We start from the raw sequence: 24,598 nt of genomic DNA on the forward strand, positions 1-24,598 counted from the left end.
GTTATCACTGAAGAGGACTGAAAGCATTTTTGCAATAGTCTCAGGATAGAAGAGTGCACTCTTTTAAAAATAATGAGACGGCTCCTACTACCTATGTATTTCTCTAGCTATAAGCACAGGGGAAGGACAATAAAGATCACATTCACTGCTGCAGGAAACCGGAGCCTGACATGCAGGATTCTTGGCCAAATTCCAGACGAAAAGCCGAAACGGAGGTGAGAAATCAACCACAGGCTGGAAGTCCACTTTTGTGGCACTTTCTGTGAACATGACCCAAGGATTTTATAGAATTCCTTAGCTTTCATTTCCAAAACATGTGGCTTTTCAAAGGCGATTCGCAAATGAAATAAGCCAGAATTTCTGTACATGCGGTAGTTTTCGGTACTTTGAAAAGTGTAGCCATGTCTTTGGAGACAAGTAAAAGCACAGATCCAGCATTCAATTTTATGAAAATTGCTAAGAAACTAATATTGAAAATTTGTTTCCAATGCAGAATATGAACTCATCAGAATCTTATAACTAAAAGCCAACCTCAGTGTCTACTAGTATTCAGAAACTGAATCCCAAATAGGTTGAAATGAAAGACTATCTTTTGAAATGAAAGACTATCTGATTTAGGTAATCTACACATTTCTATGGTTCCAAAATAAATAGACTCTTTACTCACCATGTCTAAACATTGTTTCTATAACCTTCTTTTGAAAATGCCTGGAAAGGTTAAATGACATGTCATTATTTACCTTGACTAATGAATTTCTCCATGTTGTCTTTAAAGGGTTGGATGTGCTCCTCTAAGGAAAACTGGCAAACTTTGGCTGCTTCTGTTTCGCATGCTGCAAAGTGAAGTTACATCTGAATTACAATTCTATTAATTACAAAACAAGTTCCTTCATCAGCATTTGCTTTTAACTATAAAATGATATGAAATGTAGACTTCAGCAAGTTCTTAGAATGGACGTAATGGCCATTTTGCTACTGCAAAATCACACAAGTTGTATCGCACCAGTATCAGTTTTGTCTAGTACTGGTGTAATACTGTATGTGTCATGAGTAGCGATCATAATGGACAAAGAAAGGACAAAGGTGGGACAGAAGAACCAGGTAAGGCCAACTCACTTAGATGTCACTATGTAGCAACTGAAACTCTTTCATGTAATTACAATTTATATTCCAGATATGTAATACTAAATTGTCTTTCAAAAAATAAGAGCATGCAGTATTTATTTGAGAACTTGATAACCTCCCCCTCTTTGTCTCAGAAGAGAAGAGAAGAGAAGAGAAGAGAAGAGAAGAGAAGAGAAGAGAAGAGAAGAGAAGAGAAGGAGGCATTTCAGTGAAAACTACTATGCGTACCACTTCATTTGAACTCAACATCCAGGCAGAAACGATTATCTAAAAATTATGTAAATTTGTTGGTGTGAGGTATGTATTAATGGATGGTTGAGGATTTCCTTTCAGTTTTACAGATGTTTGTTTTTGTTTTGTTTTGTTTCATCATGTACCAAAAATCTTCACAACTGAAATATGGGAGAAGGTGAAAACTGATGGATTTTCCAGTCCCCATTTTAAGGTAAGGAAGACTCAACTCTCAACAATAAAATGTTATCCTAAAGCAAAACTATTAATTTTGATTTGGAAATATTGAACTGAATTGCAGTTCTATCATTTCACCAAGATTCAAGAATTCAGTTACTATACTAAATTTGACGTTGAAATAAAAGGTAAAACGATAAAGGGAAAATGCAAAGTCCATTAATCCAACATCTTACTGCCACTACACAACCCTTTAGTCTTACACGATTCTGAGCCTTGTTGGCATTGCTCATATGAAATCTTTTTCAACTACAGTGGGGTCTTGACTTGAGAACTTAATCCGTATTGGAAGGCAGTTCTCAAGTCAAAATGTTCTCAAGTCAAATCTGCATTTCCCATAGGAATGCATTGAAAACCATTTGATCCGTATCTGCTCTTTTCCATCCATAGAAACTAATGGGAAGCTGCTATTCTGCCTTCGACTACTAGAGGGGGGTATTTTGTTTCTTTTTTTTCTTAGGTCAAGAAAGGTTCAGGGAAGGCAGGGAAAATACAGTCCAGGCAGGACAGTACCAGGCAGTCCAAAGACTGTCTCCCAATCCACTCTCTAAACGCTGGGAGGAGTGAGGAAGCAGACAGGCACCCTTTTCACTGGCCAACAGTTAGCTGAAAGTTCACATTTTGCACTTTCCCTGCCTCCCACGTGGTTTTTTTTCAGTTCTTAACTCAAATCTAAGTACTTAAGTCAAGTCAATATTTTCCTATGAGAGTGGTTCTTAAGTCAAAATGTTCTTAACTCAAGTAGTTCTTAAGTCAAGACCCCACTGTATGATGCTACTATGAAAAAAATGTTAGACCAATGATTAGAATAAAACATTAAAGGGCAATGTCAAGAATGGTCAAAACTGAAGCTAATCAGGCTGTATAAAAAAACAAAATAGACAGCATGCAAAAAAATGTTATATTTGAGAGCTAGAATATATTAACAGGTCTTAACAGTACCTGCTTATTGTTTTTCCCATTTAATATAACAGTACTTACAACTTTCCCCTTTAATATTGTCTTTCCACAAACTCAAATTCAGGAAAAAAATACAGTTTCCCTGAAAATAAGACCTAACCTGAAAATAAACCCTAGTATGATTTTTCAGGATGCTCATAATATAAGCCCTACCCCAAAAATAAGCCATATTTAAGTGAAACCCCGCCCTCCACCAGAGACTAATTGTTCAGCAACTGGGATTGATTCCATCTTGTCCGAGCGGGTCAGCAGGATCCATGCTTTCCCCCTCCCCTCACCACATCAACAAGCAAGACAGAAACCTCTGGTCCTGCAGTGGAAGGAGTTTGAGGCCAGTTTGTGTTGGAGCCACTGCCACCACCACTCCCCCTTCCCGGGAGGGAGTCACAAGAAATTCAGGCCAGAATTTGGGGTTTGAAGAGTTATGACGGTATTCCAGAAGATGAAATGACTGTGTTTGAATAAATATAGATCGTTGTACATGAAAAAAAAATCCCCCGAAAATAAAATCTAATGTGTTTTTTGCAGCAAAAATTAACATAAGACCCGGTCTTATTTTCGGGGAAACACAGTAGTTTAGAAGATACAATATTTCAGAAATGTATCTGAAGGAAAGCCAAGAGAGAGCTGGCTCGACAGCTCAATCAATTATGCATCTGGCTGTGATGTGAGAAGTTGGGAGTTCATTTTCCCACTGTGCATCCTAGAGGAGTCAGTCTGTCTGGCCGTGGGCAAGCTGCACAGTCTCAGGGTGCCCCCAGAAAAAGGGAATGGTAAATAACTTCAGTTTATTCTGTAACAAGAAAATCCTGGAGTCAGAATTGACTTGAAGGCACACATACATTTATGCCCTAAAGGAGTTACACCTATCTGGGAAACAGATTTAGGCCCTGGTCAGACAAGAGAAATGTCCTCTAGTTCTTCCAATATATTTCATTGACTTATTTATTTATTAAATTTATACCCCGCCCATCTAGACCGAAGTCTACTCTGGGTGGCTAACAATAATAGATAAAATAAAAACAATATAATAAAATAAAATATTCCATACCTCTGTTGTACTGAATTGGTCCAATGGTAGATATACTGGGGCAAGCAAGAGCTTTTAGCAGTAATGATTTATTTCTTCCTATTTGAATCATTATGGCCGGCTACACCATGGTACCAGTTTATTTTCTCTCAAGGGGCAATTCATCTGTTTGGGAATATGTCCTCTGTTGAGCTGACTGCTCCTGCAGAATGGGATTGCTTTGTCTACTTCCCCCGTCATCACCTCTGCCTTTCAGCTTAATCTGCCATTTCTCTCTCCCCCCCCCCCCGCCGCCGCAGCCCTTCCGCAACTGTTTCATTGCTGGCACTGCAGCAAAGGCTCGGTTTTCTCTGTGACTACACATATTGATGCACTGCCCGTGAATTTTTTAATATATATGTGTGCACTGCAATAATGGTGGCCACCTTCCTAGCTTCAATTTTGAAAAGAAGCAGGGCAGGTCATGCACATAGGTGATTGTGGTATGGAATGCACCAATATGACAGAGAAACAAAATAACACAACACTCCCAGGGAGTGGAAAATAAACTGCAGTTACACTGTTGGCTGGGAAAATATTTCGATCTTGACTGTGTCATTGGAGGATAACTAGAGAACATCTCTTCATGTGACCAGAGCTGCAGTCCACTGGAATCAACGAGGCCTAACTCTCATGACCATGGGCAAAACTGTGGCAAATTTTAACAGGCAAACATTTTGTTTAAAGTTAACTTTTATTAGTCAGTAAGAAACTTTAACAAATACTCCATCTGTTTCACAGTGCTAGACATTTAAAGCAAACATGCATGTGCAAATCAACCAGCACAAACCATGTCTTTAAACTTTGTGGAACTGACTACTCAGCTACAGTAATTTACCAAGGCTCAGATCACACACCCTTGTAAACATTCTTAACTACAATACCATGTGAATTATATTGACCTAAATGAGACCATTCATGGTTACAAAGCTAAAAATATATTTAAGTGTTTATAGGCTTTGTGCCCAAACAAATGCAATGTTAAGTCAATTTCACAGAAAGTGCAGGAGCTGTGGCACAATGCAAACTTGTTTTGATAGCCTATGTGGTCTCTGACTGCTGTTGTCTGTTCTGGCAAAACCAAATGCTTTATGGGCTTATTTTTTGTGGCAAGCTACTACAGAAATGGAGAACCAGGAAGGAAAGCCTCATTGTGCCACACATCTATGAGAAATTAATCCAGGTAAAGAAAGTGCAATATGTAATGAAGATGAGTTTTTCCCCCTATTTTAGATGCTCAAGAAATCTTCAGAGATCTTGGAAAGGATTATTCCTAGGAGCTTATTTCAAGATGCTACCATATGTTTTTTGTTCTTCTGTGTTGTTGGCTCCTGGAAGATTATCCAGTCTTCAAAAAAGCCATTGTGTAATGTTTGCAAACACATACAGAGCTTTATTAGCTCCCTCCAAGTGTGGTAGCTGTTTGCAAGCAAGCCACCAAGTGAGAATAGTGAAATTAAGAGGAAAAACATGCACTTTCAATACATGTATGTACAGAAAAACTCTATAAAAATGTACAGATCTATCTGGACGTGGTGGCGCTGCGGGCTAAACCGCAGAAGCCTGTGCTGCAGGGTCAGAAGACCAAGCAGTCATAAGATCGAATCCACACGACGGAGTGAGCGCCTGTCGGTTGCCCCAGCTCCCGCCAACCTAGCGGTTCGAAAACATGCAAATGCAAGTAGATAAATAGGGACCACCTCGGTGGGAAGGTAACAGCGTTCCGTGTCTAAGTCGCACTGGCCATGTGACCACAGAAGATTGTCTTCGGACAAAACGCTGGCTGTATGGCTTGGAAACGGGGATGAGCACCGCCCCCTAGAGTCGAACATAACTGGACAAAAATTGTCAAGGGGAACCTTTACCTTTACCTATCTGGATCCTAGCTTTGATTTTCTCATTATTATCCCCCCAAAAAAGAAATGATGAGGTGAGACATGGAGATGGGTAAAAAAGGGCAATATTAATTATTATTATTAATAATAATTCCCTGTCCTACAGAGAGGCCTTCTTGTGAGTCTTGGGCCTGGGAGCAAGAATTTTTGACTGCTCATCTCTTTCTGCTCCAAGCCCTAGGCCTTCTGTAAATTACAGCTGAACTTCAGTCAGCTTCAATTTTGGGTAGATTTCCCAGGGCTATTTCTGGCTGGAGTCTCATCACTTTTAGTCATAGCCCAATTCAGCCTCAAATAATAACAATAACAATATAATTTATATTGTATTATATTATATAAATAATTATTTATATTGTGCTCTATACTCTGACAGGGCAAGAAAGCTGAAATTCAGCAAAGAGATCAGCGTTGTGGTGGGGAAAGCTTACATGACCTCCTAAGCCACACCCATAACATCAGATGTGTGAGACAGGATGTCCCCACAGCAAGCTTGCCTCTTCCTGGAGCGAGGTAAAACACCCTCTCCATTCCAGACTCTGAAACTTGGTGTTGTGTTAGAGGTGGCATTCTTACTGTTTGTATTTCAGACAGAGAACACTCAGGAAAAACCCTCCTTCATGGATCACTGCCTTGTCGTCGCGAAGGGGCTTGAGTAATTCAGAGAACCTATGGGCTATGCCATGCAGGGATACCCAAGATGGGCAGGTCATACTGGTGAGTTCTGACTAAACATGATTCACCTAGAGCAGGAACTGGCAAGCCACTCCAGTATCGCTGCCAAGAAAACTCCACAGACAGAAACAAAAGGCTAAAAGATATGATGCTAGAAGAGGAGCCCCCCCAGGTCGGAAGGTGTCCAACATGCTACTGAGGAAGAGTGGAGGACAAGTACAAGCAGCTCCAGAGCTAATGAAGTGGTTGGGCCAAAGCCGAAAGGATGCTCAGCTGTGGACGTGCCTGGAAGTGAAAGGAAAGTCCGATGCTGCAAAGAAAAATACTGCATAGGAACCTGGAATGTAAGATCTATGAACCTTGGTAAGCTAGATGTGGTCAAACAGGAGATGGCAGGAATAAACATTGACATTCTGGGCTTCAGGGAACTAAAATGGACAGGAATCGGTGAATTCAATTCAGACTGTTATCATATCTACTACTGTGGGCAAGAATCCCGTAGAAGAAATAGAGTAGCCCTCATAGTCAGCAAAAGAGTGGGAAAAGCTGAACTGCGATGCAATCTCAAAAATGATGGAATGATTTCAATACGAATTCAAAGCAGACTTTTGAACATCAAAGTAATCCACGTTTATGCACCAACCACCAATGCTGAAGAGGCTGAAATTGACCAATTCTATGAAGACTTACAACACCTTCTAGAACTGACACCAAAGAAAGATGTTCTTCTCATTCTAGGGGACTGGAATGCTAAAGTAGGGAGTAAAAAGGTAAAAGGAACAACAGGTAAGTTTGGCCTTGGAGTTCAAAATGAAGAAGGGCGAAGGCTAATAGAGTTTTGTCAAGAGAACAAGCTGGTCATCACAAACACTCTTTTAAAACAACACAAGAGGTGACTCTACACATAGACATCCACAGATGGGCAATACTAATTATTGATTGATTATATTCTCTGCAGCCAAAGACGGAGAAGCAAAAACAAGACCTGGAGCTGATTGTGGCTCTGATCATCAGCTTCTTATAGCAAAATTCAAGCTTAAACTGAAGAAAGTAGGAAAAACCACTGAGCTAGTCAGGTATAATTTTAACCAAATCCCTTATGAATACACAGTGGAAGTGAAGAACAGATTTAAGGAACAAGATTTGGTGGATAGTGCTGGAAGAACTATGGATGGAGACTTGTAACATTGTACAGCAGACAGCAACAAAACCCATCCCAAAGAAAAGGAAATGCAAGAAAGTAAAGCGGTTGTCTAACAAGGCCTTAAAAATAGCGGAGAAGAGATGGGAAACAAGATAGAAGGGAGATACGGAAAGTTACAGAAAACTGAATGCTGACTTCCAAAGAATAGCAAGGAGAGACAAGAGGGCCTTCTTATATGAACAGTGCAAAGAAATGGAGGAAAATAATAGGAAGTTAAAAACCAGAGATCTGTTCAAAAAATTGGAGATATTAAAGAAACATTTTGTGCGAAAATTGACATGATAAGGAAGGAAATGGTAGGGATCTCACAGAAGCAGAAGACATCAAGACGAGGTGGCAAGGATACACAAAAGAATTATACTAGAAAGTTCTGGACGTCCTAGACAACACAGATATCCTGGAGAGTGAAGTCAAATGGGCTAGAAAGCATGGCTAACAAACAAGACCAGTGGAGGTTGATGGCATTCCAGTTGAACTATTTAAATCTTAAAAGATGATGCTGTTAAGGTGCTCCACTCAATATGCCAACAAGTTTGGAAAATTCAGCAGTTGCCAGAGGATTAGAAAAGATCAGTCTACATCCCAATCCCAAAGAAGGGCAGTGCCAAAGAATGCTCCAACTACCATACAATTGCACTCATTTCACATGGTAGCTAGGTGATGCTCAAAATACTCCAAAGCAGGCTCCAGCAGTATGTGGACCGAGACCTCGGAAAACTACAAGCTGGATTTTGAAGGAGCAGAGGAACTAGAGACCAAATTGCTAACATGCACTGGATTATGGAGAAAGCCAGAGAAACATCTACTTCTGCTTCATTGACTACGCAAAAGCCTTTGACTGTGTGGACCACAACAAACTATGGCAAATTCTTGAAGAAATGGGAGTGCCTGACCACCTTATCTATCTCCTGAGAAATTTATATGTGGGACAGGAAGCAACAGTTAGAACTAGATATGGAACAACTGATTGGTTCAAAATTGGGAAAGGAGTATGACAAGGCTGTATATTGTCCCCCTAATTATTTAACTTATATGCAGAATACATCATGCGAAAGGCCGTACTGGAGGAATCTCAAACAGGAATTAAGATTGCCGGATGAAATATCAACAACCTCAGATATGCAGATGATACCACTCTGATGGCAGAAGGTGAGGAGGACTTAAAGAACCACTTAATGAGGGTGAAAGAGGAGAGTGCAAAAATGGTCTGAAGCTCAACATAAAGAAAAACTAAGATAATAGCCACTGGTCCCATCACCTCCTGGCAAACAGAACGGGAAGATATGGAGGCAGTGACAGATTTTACCTTTTTAGGTTCCATGATCACTGCAGATGGTGACAGCAGCCACGAATTTAAAAGACACCTGCTTCTTGGGAGGAAAGCGATGACAAACCTCAACAGCATCTTAAAAAGCAGAGACATCACTTTGCCGACAAATGTCTGCATAGTCAAAGCTAGGGTTTTTCCAACAGTGATGTATGAAAGTGACAGCTGGACCATAAAGAAGGCTGACCGTTGAAGAATTGATGCTTTTGAATTGTGGTGCTGGAGGAGGCTCTTGAGAGTCCCCTGGACTGCAAAGAGAACAAACCTATCCATTTTGAAGGAAATCAACCCTGAGTGCTCACTGGAAGGACAGATCCTGAAGCTGAGGCTCTAATACTTTGGCCATCTCATGAGAAGAGAAGACTCCCTGGAAAAGACCCTGATGTTGGAAAAGTGTGAAGGCAAGAGGAGAGGGGAGGAGAGAGGATGAGATCGTTGGACAGGGTCATTGAAGCTACCAACATGAATTTGACCCAACTCTGGGAGGCAGTGAAAGACACGAGGGCCTGGCGTGCTCTGGCCCATGGGGTCACAAAGAGTCGGACATGATTTAATGACTAAACAACAACAACAACAATGCAAGTTTGCCTGTAAGCTATTGTTTTCATATAATTTTCTTTAACTCGGGGATCCCATGATCCAGTAGGCGTAAAGGCTATGCCCAGGTAGTTATATAATCCTACCTGTTCTATTTCTTTTGAATCCAAAAAACGCTTCTGCCATTCCCTTCTTTTACTAAATAATACCATTTTTTATTTACTGGAATTAATTACCAAGTTATTTTCGTGTCAATAAACAGAACTTTTAAAGCAATCTCCGCATATCCACTTGTGTTGTTGAAAGTAAAGCCATATCATCTATGTAAAGTAGTATATTAACTGGCCTGGCTGAAATTTTGGTCATGTAAATATCAAGATTGTACATGGTTGGGACTACATCATTAATATAATAATAGAAAAGGAAAGGGGCCAAAATACAGCCCTGTCCTTTAGCTCCTTTAGCTGTGGGGATCTCGCAGGGCTCCTTTAGCCGTGGGGATCTTGTGAATTAGGGTATGATTTACTGCTGTTCTCACTTGGAGACTTGTGTTTGTATATAAGGCTTTTATAAGAAGAAGTAGTCTCCTTTCTATATCTGTTTTCAGACATTTTCCCATAGTAAATTTCGATTGATGGAACCAAAGGCTGAACTTAGATCAATGAATGCGGTATATAGGCATCCACCTCTTGCAGTGTATTTGGTCATCAGATGCAGAGTGTGAAACAATTGTCACTGATAGATTTTCCTTGTCTAAAGTCAGCCTGCAATTTCTGTAACAAGAATTTAACACATATTTTTGGCACAATATTTATTAAAGTTATTGTCCTGTAATTTCTGGGGTCCGTTCAATCACCTTTTTAAAACAATGGGACCACTATACACACTTCCAGCCTCCGGGGATACACCCCATGTTATTTATAACGTGTGTGCAAAGAACAGTAGCCTAGCTGGGCCTTCACATGTTGGTCCCTCAAACAACAGACTGTAGTAGCACTTTTTCCAACATACACAATCACAGAAACACCTGCTGCAGAGTATATTCACTGCAGGAATATATTGATAATTATAACTGTGTGCTCTCAAGTCAATTCTGACTCATGGCAATCCTTTTCAGGGTCTTCTAGGTAGAGAATACTTCAAATTGATTTACCATGCCCTTCTTCTGGGGACACCACAGGACTTTGCAGCTTGCCCAAGGCCATGCAGGCTGGCTCTTCTAGGGTGCACGGTGGGCAAGCAAACACCTAACCTCTGATTCCACAGTTGGATACCAAACTCACTGAGCTATCTAGCCCCCTTGAATATTTGGCTTTCACAGGTAAAGAAAAAAAATCTAAAACTTTCTCGCCACTGGAGAAGTGTGATGGCCCCTTTAGACATGTTTTCCAGAAAGAATAGCTTGACTACCTGAATCTGACACGAGGGAAGAACTCTTCTACAGATCCTAGGCTAACTCCTGGAAGAAGGTGCTGGATTGCCTCCCAGTCCCTGGGGAATGTTACAGGACAAAGTCATAAGCCTGGCTAGAAGTTCCAGGACATGTTTGGCTGCAAAGAAAGATTCCTTGGGAGAAGAGGGTTCTACAAGAGGGTTCTACCAGATTAATTAAGAGCCTCGTGGCGCAGTGGTTAAAATGCTGTACTGCAGCTAAAACTGTGCTCACGACCTGGGGTTCAAATCCCAGGTAGCCGGCTCAAGGTTGACTCAGCCTTCCATCCTTCCGAGGTCGGTAAAATGAGTACCCAGCTTGCTGGGGGGGCAATGTGTAGCCTTTATAATTAAAATTGTAAACCGCCCAGAGAGTGCTTGTAGCGCTATGGGGCGGTATATAAGTCCAATAAATAAATAAATATAAATAAAATAAATACAAGAGCAGGGGCAGCTTTTCTTCCCAGTGAGACCAGGAGGCCAAAATCTGAGTGAGTTCCTCTTCCAGGCACCTACACTTGTTCTCTTGGTGGGGCTCCATTTACTCCCCTTTATAAACATCAGCTTTAGCACGGAGTGTTGCCAGAGAGAACATCTTATTTGCTTCCTGATCTTGCCTTTGGATTTAATTGTGTAATCCATGTTGCTAACATCTTGGTGTAGTGTTCACCCTTATTATGAAGTAGTCATGCATATTCATGTTGCAGGCTAATGTTGCTAAGAGGCGGAGCCAAGAGATATGTAATAAAGAGGTGGAGTCAGAGAGAGTCAGTCAGTCAGTGGGTCAGTCAGTGAGAGTCAGGAGGGAGATGAGAGTGGACAGAGAGAGTGTGTGGTATTTGGGAGATCTGAACATTGTTATAAGGGACACAGGATCTCAAATTTCTATAGTACCTTCTGATTTGATAGCCTAGGATGACATAATTCCAGGCAGAACTATGACCCTAAAAGGAATTGGGAAGGAATCTGTAGTGCTGGAAGTGGCAGAGGTTCAAATAAACTATGGGAATTGGCCTGGAACATGGCAGGTGGCAGTTTCAGACTAAATACCAGCTGCTTTTCTAATTGGTTGGGACTTAACAGAGCATGTCAAGAGAGCTTCTGTACTTACATGCTCAAAGGGGAGCCAAACATCACCCACTGCAGCAGAATTAGATACAGTAGCAGGGGAAAGCCTGGAGAGAGAGAGAGAGTCCCTTGAAAAACCAGATTAATAGTGGTGCTGAAGCTGATCTCAAGCTTCTGAAGAATCCCAATAAAAATTATTTTGCCCAGGAGCAGAAGGACGTTAGCACAGGGGTTTGCTTTGAAGCAGCCCGAATGCCCGCTGTATTGTCTCCTGAATGCCCTGAGAGATTTTGCTTGTATAGGGAACCTTTAGCCACCCCGTACAGAGGAAAAGGAGAAAATTAGTGGTCCCAAGTAAATACAGGGAGAAAATCATAAATCAAGCTCACAGTAGTTTGTTTGGAGCACACATGGGGATCACACGAACCAAAAGAAGGGTTGCCCAGAACTTTTTTTGGCCAGGTATGGGTAAACAGATTACTTATGTCCTTTGCCAGTCATCTATCTTTATTTATTTATTTATTTATTTATTTATTTATTTATTTATTTATTTATTTATTTATTTATTTATTTATTTATACCCCACCCATCTGGCCTATAAGACCACTCTAGGTGCCTCTACCCCATTCCAAAGACTGGGGACCAATCTGATGGGCCCTTTGCCTAAAGCCACCAGAAGGGAGAATAAGTACATTCTAACCATTATGGATTTTGCCACTAGATATCCTGAGGCAATTCTATTACATAACACAGAAACTGACATGGTGGCAGATGCCTTAATCAATTACATCAGCCAATTGGGATTTGCTAGCGAAATAGTGATTTGGGAACTAGCTTTACCTCCAGACTGATAAAGAGGTTATGGAAGGCTTGTGGGAGAACCCAAATCAACTCTACTCCATATCATCCCGAGACTAATGGACTAATTGAAAAATTTAATGGCACGTTAGTGTGCATGATTAAGGCCTCTGCAGCAGAGAACCCAAAAGACTGGGACAGCAAAATACAGCCCTATTATATGCCTATAGGGGCATTCCGCAGTAAAGCACTGGATTCAGTCCTTTTGAGTTGTTGCTAGGACGGGAGGTGTGCAGACCTTTAGATTTGCTCCGCATGAACTGGGAAGACCTTAGTGAAAATGACCCAGAGTCAGTAATAGAATATATGAACAGGTTGCAAAACACCCTGCAGAGGTCACTGGAGATAGCTGGAAAGAACCTAAAGGCTGCCCAGACCAAGCAAAAGACCTGGTATGATAGGAAAGCCCGGGAAAGAACTTTTGGGCCAGAAGGTGATGTTCTTTTACTTAGGCCAGTCTAGGGTCACAAGCTACAATTAGCTCCGGAGAGTCCCTATAAAGTAGTGACAGAATTGAAGAACGTGAATTATGTGATTCAGAAGGAGGAAGATGTAAGCCCTCATGCCTTAAAGAGGGATGCATCCAAAGATGTTCAAGAGGAGAGGGAACTGCCTACCCTTTCTCCAGCTGAGAAAGTGAAGCCTCGAGCCAGACTTAAAGCAGACGTCACTAAGAAACGACCAGCAGACAACATCCAGTAGACAACTGAGTGGCCGATGACCACCAGTCGATGGAAAAGGTTGTGGAAGAAGGAGCCAGTAATCAACAGAGGGACTCCTGAGTGCCAGCAAACGTGTGTCCAGCTGAAGGAGGTGATGACAACCAGACCAGTCCACGGTGCACCTTATTACAGCAGGCAGGTGAAAGATTTGGACTTTGCAAATCTGGACTTTGAAAGAGAGACTCAGATCATGCCTTGAAAGCCCACAACATTGTCACGGATGCGCTTTCCAAGAGGCTAGGCGAATGAGGCAAGAACTTTTAAATAAACTGAAATGGACTATGATGTACAGGTTAATTATTTATGTAAAAGTTTCCTGATTGTGATATTTCTGTATGGTTGAAAATGCTAAATATAGTAAGTGTAAATGGTAAGGTAAAGTATATTACTGAATAGCAGTGAAATGTTTAGTGTATAAGGTATAGTAATTGTTATATTAAATGTGATTTTACCTATAGAATTGTGTTATATGGTAAGTAAAGTTTAATGCAGTTGTGCCTGTTTGTTTAGGAGGAAAAATGTGTTCCCACCCCCCAAAAAAAAACATATTTAAGGGGGGAGGTATGTAGCATTCACCCTTATTATGAAGTAGTCATGCATATTCCTGTTGCAGGCTACTGTTGCTAAGAGGCGGAGCCAAGAGATATGTAATAAAGAGGCGGAGTCAGAGAGAGTCAGTCAGTCAGTGGGAGTCAGGAGGGAGATGAGAGTGGAGAGGTAGAGTGAGGTATTTGGGAGATCTGAGGTGTGATTAGAGTGAAGAGTGAGTAAGAACTGTTATGACAAATAGAAGGTTGAGACTGATGATAAATAAACCTATAGAAGTTACTTATGATTAATAATCAAACATCTGTAATCAATAAACAAGTTTTATTTAAAAGACAGCGAAGTTTGGACCTGCATCTTCATCCTTCCATAAGTAATCTTGATTTAGTGATCAACTGGTGGCAGCGTATAAAAAGGAGCATTAGTTTGCCTTCATGTGCTCTGTGTTTAGAGAGTCAGGCAGGGGCACGAGGAGCGAACACCACACTTGGCTTGGTACAATGTACAATAAACTTCATGAGTATTGTGCTGGTACGATACTGGATTACATTTGAATTCCAGCTTGGCTTCACCTGACTCTCTGATAGGGTTCTGTTGGTTAACTCACTGGGACGAGCCTGCCTGGGAGTCAGACAGGGGTACTACTGGAGGTTTCATGCATATCTGCATTTGGGTACGTCTTCAAAAACAAAATCTTCCAGGAGGATTCTTGTGGAAAAACTGTAATTTGCACAGGAAATCTTATATTTGTACCTGGTTTTTACATAAATCTCAAGTTTGGTTTTGTGTAGGACTGAAAGATTTTACAGCACCTGCTCACATTTACTTTTGTTGAAAATGAGAATATTTTGACAGCAGAATGAGCCTGTCCCACAAAGCAGCACAAAGAGAAGACACTATATAAACAAAAGGTCTCTGTGGAATCTACGCTTCTGCAACGGAAAAACCGAGAAAGCAATGAAAGACATCCATCAAATCTGTTTGGCTGTCATTCTTGGCTCACTGAGGACAGAGCAAGACCCATTCAACATAATGACACTTTCTTTCTAAGAAAACTGGCCTAGAATTGCAGTATTTGTTAATCAACCCAAAGGGTAGAGCTGAACAAATAGAGAATTAAACATAATTTTACAAATGTAATTTGCCAAATTCAGTCTAATCTTGAAAATTCATGTATGCATGTGGTTACAATGTTTGCTCCTATTATTAAAGGAAGAGAAGAATGGTGAGCATGTCTTCCATTAGGCACTTTGAGAAATTCCTCTCTGATTTTTGGAAATATATTAGGAACATGGTTTTCTAAATGTTCTTTGCCAAGACAGACTCCATTTCTTTTGACTGTCCCAGAATTATATTGAAATACTTGATGTCGGTAACTTTAAAAGGAGTCTAGAATTTAATGCACGGAAATGAAGCCTGGTTTATCTGAATGGCATACTTTTCCATTAGAAGAGAAAGACGTCTCAATTTTCTTTTATTTATTTTTTTGGTATTGTTAGGACTTACGCTAAGGGCCATTGGGGCTTCAAAAGCTTCTACAGACCTCTCCTTGTTTGGAGTTTTAAGGACAGTAAAACATGACTCACAGATTGACTGAAATCCTGGCTTTATTTTACATATGGTTTAGGTTTAGAAGTCTGCATGCAGTATGTTTCAGTCAGTTAACCCTTTCAGTAATGTTTGCACAGGCTACTGAAGTATGTGGGCACAGTGCTGATGATTAGCTAGCCACAAGATATTCTCTGTGGCACTGTGAAGAGATTGTTAAAACTGCAGTCGTGGAAATCAGTGATGATAGCGGTCTTAGCTTTTAGCTACAATTAGCAACATATATGCAATGTACAACCCTTGGCCTTCAAGATGACAGCTCTGGAATACTTTTTCATATTAGCTCTGTTGCCCCATGTCAAAATGGACTCTGCATGACCTTGTATGTTCAGAGAACGTGTACCTTTCCACAGCTGAAATTTTCATGCCTTCTCTCGCAATTGGAGTTTTTTTTTTTTCCACGTGTCAGTATATTTACAGGTCAGTTCATCATATAAAATTTATTTATGCTGGCTGATTTTGATAAACAGTAATGGAACAATCTATATGTGGGACAGGAAGCAACAGTTAGAACTGGATATGGAACAAATGATTGGTTCAAAATTGGGAAAGGAGTACAACAAGGCTGTATATTGTCCCCCTGCTTATTTAACTTGTATACAGAATACCTCATGCGAAAGGCCGGACTGGAGGAATCCCAAGCCAGAATTAAGATTGCTGGAAGAAATATATAATACCACTCTGATGGCAGAAAGGAGGAAATTAAAGAACCTCTTAATGAGGGTGAAAGAGGAGAGTGCCAAAAATGGTCTGAAGTTCAACATAAAAAAAAAAAAACTAAGATCATGGCCACCGGTCCCATCACCTCCTGGCAAACAGAAGGGGAAGATATGGAGGCAGTGAAAGATTTTACTTTCTGGGGCTCCATGATCACTGCAGATGGTGACAGCAGTCACAAAATTAAAAGACTTCTTGGGAGGAAAGCAGTGATACAACTTAATGATTAAACAACAACAACAAATGGAACTGAGTTCCTATATGATATACAGAGAATAGGAAACCCATGTCTAACATTGTTTCTTTAATACAATTCAGAGTCTTCTCCCACTTGTGCTAAGTTTTAAATATGACAACTAGAAATTTAAATGTGCACAGTAAGCATCTAGAACACCCACACTTCTGAATCTATTTCAAAAACTCCGCATGCCAGTACCCTGTTTCCCCCAAAATAAGACCTACCCCAAAAATAAGCCCCAGTTCAGTGAAATCCTGCCCTACACCACTGTGCAGCAACCAGAAGAAGATGACATGACTGTATTTGAATAAATGTAGATTGTTGTACATGAAAAAAATAAAACATCCCCTGAAAATAAGTACTAATGCATTTTTGGAGCAAAAATTAATGTAAGACTCTGTCTTATTTTTGGGGAAACATGGCATATATTTGAGGTACAATGTCCTTATGAGTTATTAGTGGTGAATGCATACAGAATGTTACAGTTTTTCATTTTCTGTTTGGTGTTGTTTTAAAGAATTGATGAAGAATTTCAGAATCAAAGAGCTTGGTTTTTTGCATCTTCACTTAAAAAAACATAAAACAAAGATAATGATTTTCGCTACATGCTTTTTTTTTTTTTTTGCTTAATTTAAAGAACTACTCAGTAAAGTCCTATGAAACGAAATGGAAGTCTATTCTGTTCATTCCTCCAGATGTCTAAGCATTAGTGAATGGAGGAACAGGGCACCTCTCCACACCATTTAATGTAAGGCATGGACTCTCTTTTCCATGAGCTGCCAAAATATCTAGGTGAATGCTTTTATGCAGAATGGCCACACCAGGGTGCTGTTTTAGCTATGCTACTTCCATTGTCCCTTATAAAAGAAGAAAGGCACTATATCAATCAATCAATCAATCAATCAATCAATCAATCAATCAATCAATCAATCAATCAATCAATCAATCAATCAATCAATCAATCAATCAATCTTCCCTTGCAATGTCCTCATCATACATGGAAATCACTAATAGGCATATGTCCAGCCATCAACCTTAATTTGACCTACTCTGCTAGGACTTCTAATGTCCCCTTTTAGTCAGTGACCTGCCCTGCCTTTTGTGCCCTAATCGCATCCCTATGTCCAGACAACCTCAGGACCTACGTCTGCTCAACAGCTGACTACCATGCCTGGATAAGGCCATCTCTTGACACCATCTATCTCAATAGTCAGGGTCACGGCAGCAGTACTATGGCAAAAAAGCTGATGTATCCACTTCAGGCACCTAAACATATCTTAACAATATAGGAATTCCTAGAATTGCTTTCATACAGTAAAAACATGAAAATATAATAATGAAAGACTGGCAAGGCAAAATAGCCAAATCTGCAGAATACCTTGCCATCAGTAGAATAATAACCATTGAAACAAACAACAGTGCCATCAAGTCAAATTCTAACTTACAGAGACCCTTTTCAGGGTTTTCTAGGTAGAGAACACTCAGAAGTGGTCTCCCATTCCCTTCTTTTGGAGGAGTCCTGGGACTGTGCAGCTTGCCCATGGCCACATAGGTAAAGGTAAAGGTTCCCCTTGACATTTTCAGTCTAGTCGTGTCCGCTCTAGGGGGCGGTGCTCATCCCATTTTCAAGCCGTAGAGCCAGTGCTTGCCCGAAGACAGTTTCCATTGTCACATGGCCAGCATGACTAGGGAACGCCGTTTTACCTTCCCACCGAGGTGGTACCTATTTATCTACTCGCATTTGCATGCTTTCAAACTGCTAGGTCGGCGAGGAGCTGGGACAAAGCAACAGGAGCTCACTCCGTCACGTGGATTCAATCTTACGATTGCTGGTCTTCTGACCCTGTAGCACAGAGGCTTCTGCAGTTTAGCCCACAGCGCCACCACGTCCCTTGTCCCTTGGCCACATAGGCTGGCTCTGTTCACAGGAGGCACCATGGGGAATTGAACTCCCAACCTTTGGCCTGGCAGTGGGATACCTAAACCCCTTACTTGCAAATTAACACATTTAAAAACCTAGCAAGACAAAAACTCTCCTAGTACACTCTTCTGGAATGAACACATTGAAACTGAAAGGGATAGCATTTGAGGTGAAAAGCGGTTTGTAGAGGTATCTTTTAAATTGCCTAAAGACAGAAACTTCAGGAGCCTTGAAAGTAGGTGGAGAAATCTTATGCCTTTCCCCTAGGAGTAAATCTTATTACTCTCAGTGGGACTTACAAGCCAGTACATATGGATGAGCTTTTAATGTTAAGCTCCTTAAAAGACTTAAAAACTCTTGAAAATTACAGGCACATTACAGCAATACTTTCAAGAAGTTCTAAGATATGTGCACAAGTAAGAGACACTGCTGAGGTTGTCAGAAAACATTTTTTTTTTTGGTAGTGTTTCCATTAATCTAGCCGCTCAGTTCTCCTCAACAGAGGCAAGTTGCTTTAGTATTGTAGCAAGTGCTAAAATTTCAAGTGTGGAATGACAGAGTTACTGAAAATTATTGCTCAACATGATGACATCAAGGAGGTCTGCTGACAGTCAGGAGAGATCAAAAGGAGATCAGGTTCCTTAACAAACTATATGTCACTGAACTGAGAAAGGGTAAACTGAGAATCCTGGGGAGCTGTGAAATCAAGAGGCAATTGCTGGAGCCAAACTAGTACATATATTAATAAAATCCCTAGCTGTCTTAAGCCCTTTGTTTATTAGAATGTCTGGCACATAACAGATTAATGTTAAATAAAAATTGGTGGCAGCTGAGCAGGGTAATCTGTGAAATTTTATATGAATATAGTTGCAAAAACTGCAAATAAAATTCTTCCTCTAACCTATTAAAAAGGCCCCAGTGTGCTCTTTAAAACTTCTAACACTGCATCTTTTTAATGCAATCCCTTTGACTTTTTCTCTCTCTCCAAAACTTTTGTGCATTCTAGTGCTCAGAAACAAACAAACAATAAATAGATAAACAAAAGAACCTGCACGCTCAATGATTTCAATAGTTATGTATATACTTGTATATATTAAAAACAAGACTTCCCTTAAAAGAAGCCAACAAAATATTTCCTTTTTAAGCATATGTGCACTGAAGCTTATCATCCTGATTATGCACCATAAAGAAAACATTTTTACATTATAAAAATAGTTCTAAGTTTTCATATCTTTCCACAGATGGCTAATACAGTGAGACACTCACATGGAGCAGCACATGCCAACAACTGCTAAAATCCAAAAAAATCTACTTTTGAGATACAACATTCTGAAGCATCCATTTATATAAAGAAATTTGTCACGACAATTACAATCATTTCAGTAATACACATGTTTATTGTGGGAAGACACAGATAAATGAACTTCACTTCCAGCAATTAAGTAAGGGTGGACTGAGGTTTAGTTGTGTTTAGATAAAAGTTTATTTGAATTCTAACTAAAAGATGTGTCAGCTGCAGGGGAACTTTTTTCTGCTGCCTGATCTCAGATATCTGCCAAAAGAACAAATCTGCTGGCCTGAATCTGTCTGCAAAAGGACAATGTCTCAAAACTATTATTTTGTTTCAGATAATGAAACCAAGAGTGCTGCTCCTCCTCAGAAGTTATTTCCACTGAGTTGAATGAAACTTACAGAGTGGGGAAAATATGGTTTGATCTGCTGTGATCCACAGTTTTTCGAATTAGGTTTCTGTGAGTGAAATCCATATAGCTACCCAGGCAACAAGCAATTTTCAGGAGTCAGTTGGGTAAAGGCAGACAACTGTGGTTGCACAAGGTCCAGCAGCAGAAGCTGCCTTTGACAAGGTGCTAACAAGCTCCTATAAGAAAATTCCCACTTTTCTTATTTAGTTTTCTCAAGAGCCCTAGCAATATTCCCTGTGTTCTTTTCTTTTCTTTTTTTTTTTTTTAAAGGAAACTGTGTGGAAACAAGAAGCACTTTGTTGAGGGGAAATGACAACCCTTCAAGTGCTCCTTTGCATCAAATTAGGTGATCACACTAGCAGAAAGTGGCTGAAGGGGATGTCAGCCTGATCAGAATAAATTTTAAACCATCTGTGCCAGCTGAACAACAACAAGATGATGATTCAAAAGAGACAATTCCACAACAGGTTTCCCAACCTTGAACTTTATGTCATGTAGCTGCCAGATTTTAAATCAAATTATTCTGTGCCCAATCAAACACAAATAAACAACAAGGTAGTTGCTCCAATACTTAAAGGTGTGTATAGAACTGCAGCCTCTCTTTTAAGGTAGCATCTCTTTTAAGCCTGTTGGCGAATGCTCGATTTAGGTTTGTTCACATGCACTAGACACAGATACAAGACCTACCTCTGTACGTGAAGTGCAAAGTGATAGTGAACTGACAAAGCCACGTACCTCGCAAGTCTTTTTTAAGTTTCCGGAGATCTTTCTGAAACTCTTCAAATTTTAGCTGAGAAGCTTGGAAGAGATCTTGTGGTTCTGGAAGAGGGAAGATGCACTGCTCTTTTCCAGCATCCTGGCAAAAGAGAACATAAATATGTTCAATAAGCAAATACTTTTTAGAAGGCACTCCTGAGATGAACAACTATGCTTCTTTATCATCTGTTCATTAAATCAAATATAATATCAACAGAGCGCCTCCTTCATTTCAGTGAATCAAAATCACAGTACATTTGCAACTAAGAACACTAATGGTTGATGTAAATGATTTTCTGGATATGTTTTGTTTCATCTGATTTTGGAGCTAAAACTTCATCCTTATTGGGTAACCTCTGTTTAGATAAGAATGGGGGACCTGTCTCAATTCTCTTAAATTGATCGTTGGCCTTTTATATAATTGAACATGGTATACCTTGGATATGTTATCTGAATAGGGGTAGGGAGGTGGGTGGGTACTGTTGAAGACTAATTCTGTTCACAGATGGTCAGTTCTGGAAAGTGATGCTGGGGAATTACTGCTGGATCTTCCTAGAAACTGTACAATTGTGCTTTGTAGTCCCACGGTTCTGTTTTCTCCCTTATGCTAATCAACATTTGTTTGTTTACAATATTTTTACCCCACCATTTTCCTCAAAAAGAAGCCAAGGAAGTTTGCATCATTAAAAAACAATATTTAAAAGCTAAACATAGTTAAGTATGCAAATATTTTTACAGTATCAAACAAATACCACAGTAAAAAATGGTAAACAAAATCAACACCAAAAACAGATTCAAAGCAATAAGGCACTACACTCCATTTAAAAGCCCTTCTTGGACAGCCAGTCACTGTCTGCCAAACACTGCATAAAACTAGAGGATGATGGTAATTTAGAGGTAGACTGAGATTACTCAATAGGCTGCCAAATGAAAGGGTCAGAGAGCCACAGAGCTGGAAAATACAACAAGGGCCATCTAATCCAATCCCTTACAATACAAAAAAGTACAGTTAATGTATCCTTGTTACATAGCCACCCAACCTCTTTTTAAAAATAACCCCATCAAAGGAAAGTACACCACCTTTGGAGGCAACTCATTCCACAGTCAAAGAGCCCTGAACAACATTACTATAATTCTTTAATGTTTAGTTGGCATCTCTTTTCTTATAATCTGAGATCACTGGTTTGCATCCTACCCTCCAGAGCAGAAAAGAACCCAACTTGCTCCACTTTCTATATAGCAGTTTTTCCAAAATAGGGAGACAAATCTTCTTGAGAAGCAAAGAAAAAAAATCCCTCTTCCACCAGTGAGATTTTTCTGTGCAAATCCCAACTCCCATGTTTTTTTCCCAAGAAATATCATGTTTTGTGGTCATTTTTCTTGACTAATTTATATAAAATTATTATAGATGTGGCACAAAATGACATATTCCCTGATTCTTACATGAAACAACAAGTAAACAAAAAGAAAGGAAAGAAAGGAAAAAGAAAAGAGTACAAGAGGATACAGAGAAAGTTTCTACAAGGAGTTTCGGCCTATTAAGGCTGCTGTGAATAAGAAATTTCCAAATACTCTTCACATCTCTACTTAAAATATTTGAGGATGGTTATCCTTTCACCTCAGTCTTCTGTTGTCTAGGCTACACAGAAACAACTCCCTGAACCATTCCTTACTGGGCTTGATTTCAAAACCCTTTATCATCTTCCCTGCCCTGCTCGAAGCATGTCCCAGCTTGTCCATATCCTTCTTAAACTGTGGCTAAAAGTGGACACAGTTGTCCAGGCAACACCTCACCAGACCTGTTTGGGGAACTCATGCCAGCTTTTAGTGATTACAGCATTCTTTCCTAAGTGCATACAGATCAACTCATTAATGATCCATTCTGGAACATATCCCAATATAGATGAACAAAGCAACACATTTTTCAGGATGGAGACAAATTTACCTGCTTCCAGTTGCCTGGGACTTCTTCCACAATACTCAAACATTATAGACAGAGCCTGAAAGATGACACCTACAAGTTCCTTTAACATTTTCAGATGCAGTTCACCTACCCTTGAGGATGAATTATTTTAAAGTGACCAAATGTTCCTATAACTTCATTTTTAGTCATTGTGGGTTACAGACTCCATGGTATAATTCTGTTTTTACCAGATTTAGCACTGTTTTTATTTGAAAAAAGACAGAAGCCCAAAAGGTGCTGAGCGATTCCACTTTGTCTCTGTCCCCCCCTCCATCTTCGACATGCAGCAAGTTAACTGCTTTCTTGTTGTTCCTTTTTGTTTTTAACATAACAACTGTGCCCTCAGCTTTCATTATTTTTAAGTATCAATTGCAAGGTAGAGTTTTTCCTAACTTTTAGTTCTCTAGGCCTTCCCTAGAAATTCTGACTACTTTTCAATCTAATTCAGGAGCTTCTAATTCATTTATTCCAGTTCTCATAGAAATGCTCAGCTCCTGTGTTTTCAATTCCTTGCCTTTAAGAAACGTACATATATCTGAGGTATACCTAAGACACTCTGTGTGGGAGGCAGTGGGGCCATTCTGCTGTTGCAATTCCCTCTCACTGCTTGTGTTCCCAAGAACATTCAAATTCTCTTCTGAATGGCTAGGAAATCCAGGTTTTCAAGTGGAAAAGAGGACTGGATGAGGAAGGACTTCTGCCAGGGCAACATTAATGACTAATAAACCGCAGAAGCCTGTGCTGCAGGGTCAGAAGACCAAGCAGTCGTAAGATCGAATCCACGCGACGGAGTGAGCGCCCGTTGCTTGTCCCAGCTCCTGCCAACCTAGCGGTTCGAAAGCATGCAAATGCGAGTAGATAAATAGGTACCATCTCGGTGGGAAGGTAAACAGCGTTCCGTGTCTAAATCACACTGGCCATGTGACCACGGAAAGATTGTCTTCGGACAAACGCTGGCTCTATGGCTTGAAGAGCGGGATGAGCGCCGCCCCCTAGAGTCGGACACGACTGGACAAAAATTGTCAAGGGGAACCTTTACCTTTACCTTACTCTTAAACAACTGGAGTGAAAGTATTCATATTAAAGAAGAGAACCAAATAAAAATCTTAATTTTAATACGGAGTATTTTAAAAAGCTAAAATGAAGGATTTTTACCTACCTCATCAAAATTGCGTAAATAATATGAGACAATGTAAGACAGAAGACTTCTGCTGTTGTCCTGTACAAAGGCAAAATTAAATAATGAAAATTATAGGCATAAAACATATAAAGATATTAGCTATAGCTATTTTTAATACAGTGAGACAACTATTGAACCAGAAGACAATGGAACCAAGACTAGAATAAGGTATTTTAATTCTTGAGCTACTGCACAGATTAAGAAAAGAGCTGAAGTTGCATCTTAAAGAAGGACTGGGTATGAACTTTACAGGCATACATGCAGTGAATTAGGGGGAATTTTAATACCCCACACATGAAAATGTAGTAACTATGTAAAATGTGCAAGAAATTCTATAATATTTTTAATCTCACAAGCTTTTATATTTACTGCCCTCACACTATAAAAAGCCTCTGAGAGAATGAATGGATACAGTACATAAATCACTAAATGACTGCATTAAAATTCTCTGTTTTTTACTTCAAGAAATACATTGGAATTAGAGATGGGCACAAACTGTTGCTTTGGTGTTTTGTCCGTCAGTCCAACAGATGTTCTGCAGTTCTAAGGCCCATCTCCTCCCACAGGTGCCGACTCAGTGGCAGTGCCCTAAGGAGGTGGGGCAGGGAAGCGGGGGTGGTTCATGCCCAC

General features: G+C 40.1%; 1 protein-coding gene across 1 annotated transcript in view; it reads right to left on the minus strand.

The window, feature by feature from the left end:
- FMN2 (formin 2) overlaps positions 1–24,598 on the minus strand; it is a 245,110-nt gene that overhangs the window by 51,816 nt on the left and 168,696 nt on the right. Inside the window, exons 12-14 of the mRNA XM_020787324.3 lie at positions 23,948–24,007; positions 20,805–20,925; positions 741–833 (exon numbers count right to left, since the gene is read on the minus strand). Of these exons, the coding sequence (XP_020642983.3) occupies positions 741–833; positions 20,805–20,925; positions 23,948–24,007 (274 nt within the window). The remainder of the gene's footprint in view (positions 1–740; positions 834–20,804; positions 20,926–23,947; positions 24,008–24,598) is intronic.

Source organism: Pogona vitticeps, chromosome 1 (genome assembly GCF_051106095.1).
Source record: "Pogona vitticeps strain Pit_001003342236 chromosome 1, PviZW2.1, whole genome shotgun sequence".
Taxonomy (NCBI): Eukaryota; Metazoa; Chordata; class Lepidosauria; order Squamata; family Agamidae; genus Pogona; species Pogona vitticeps.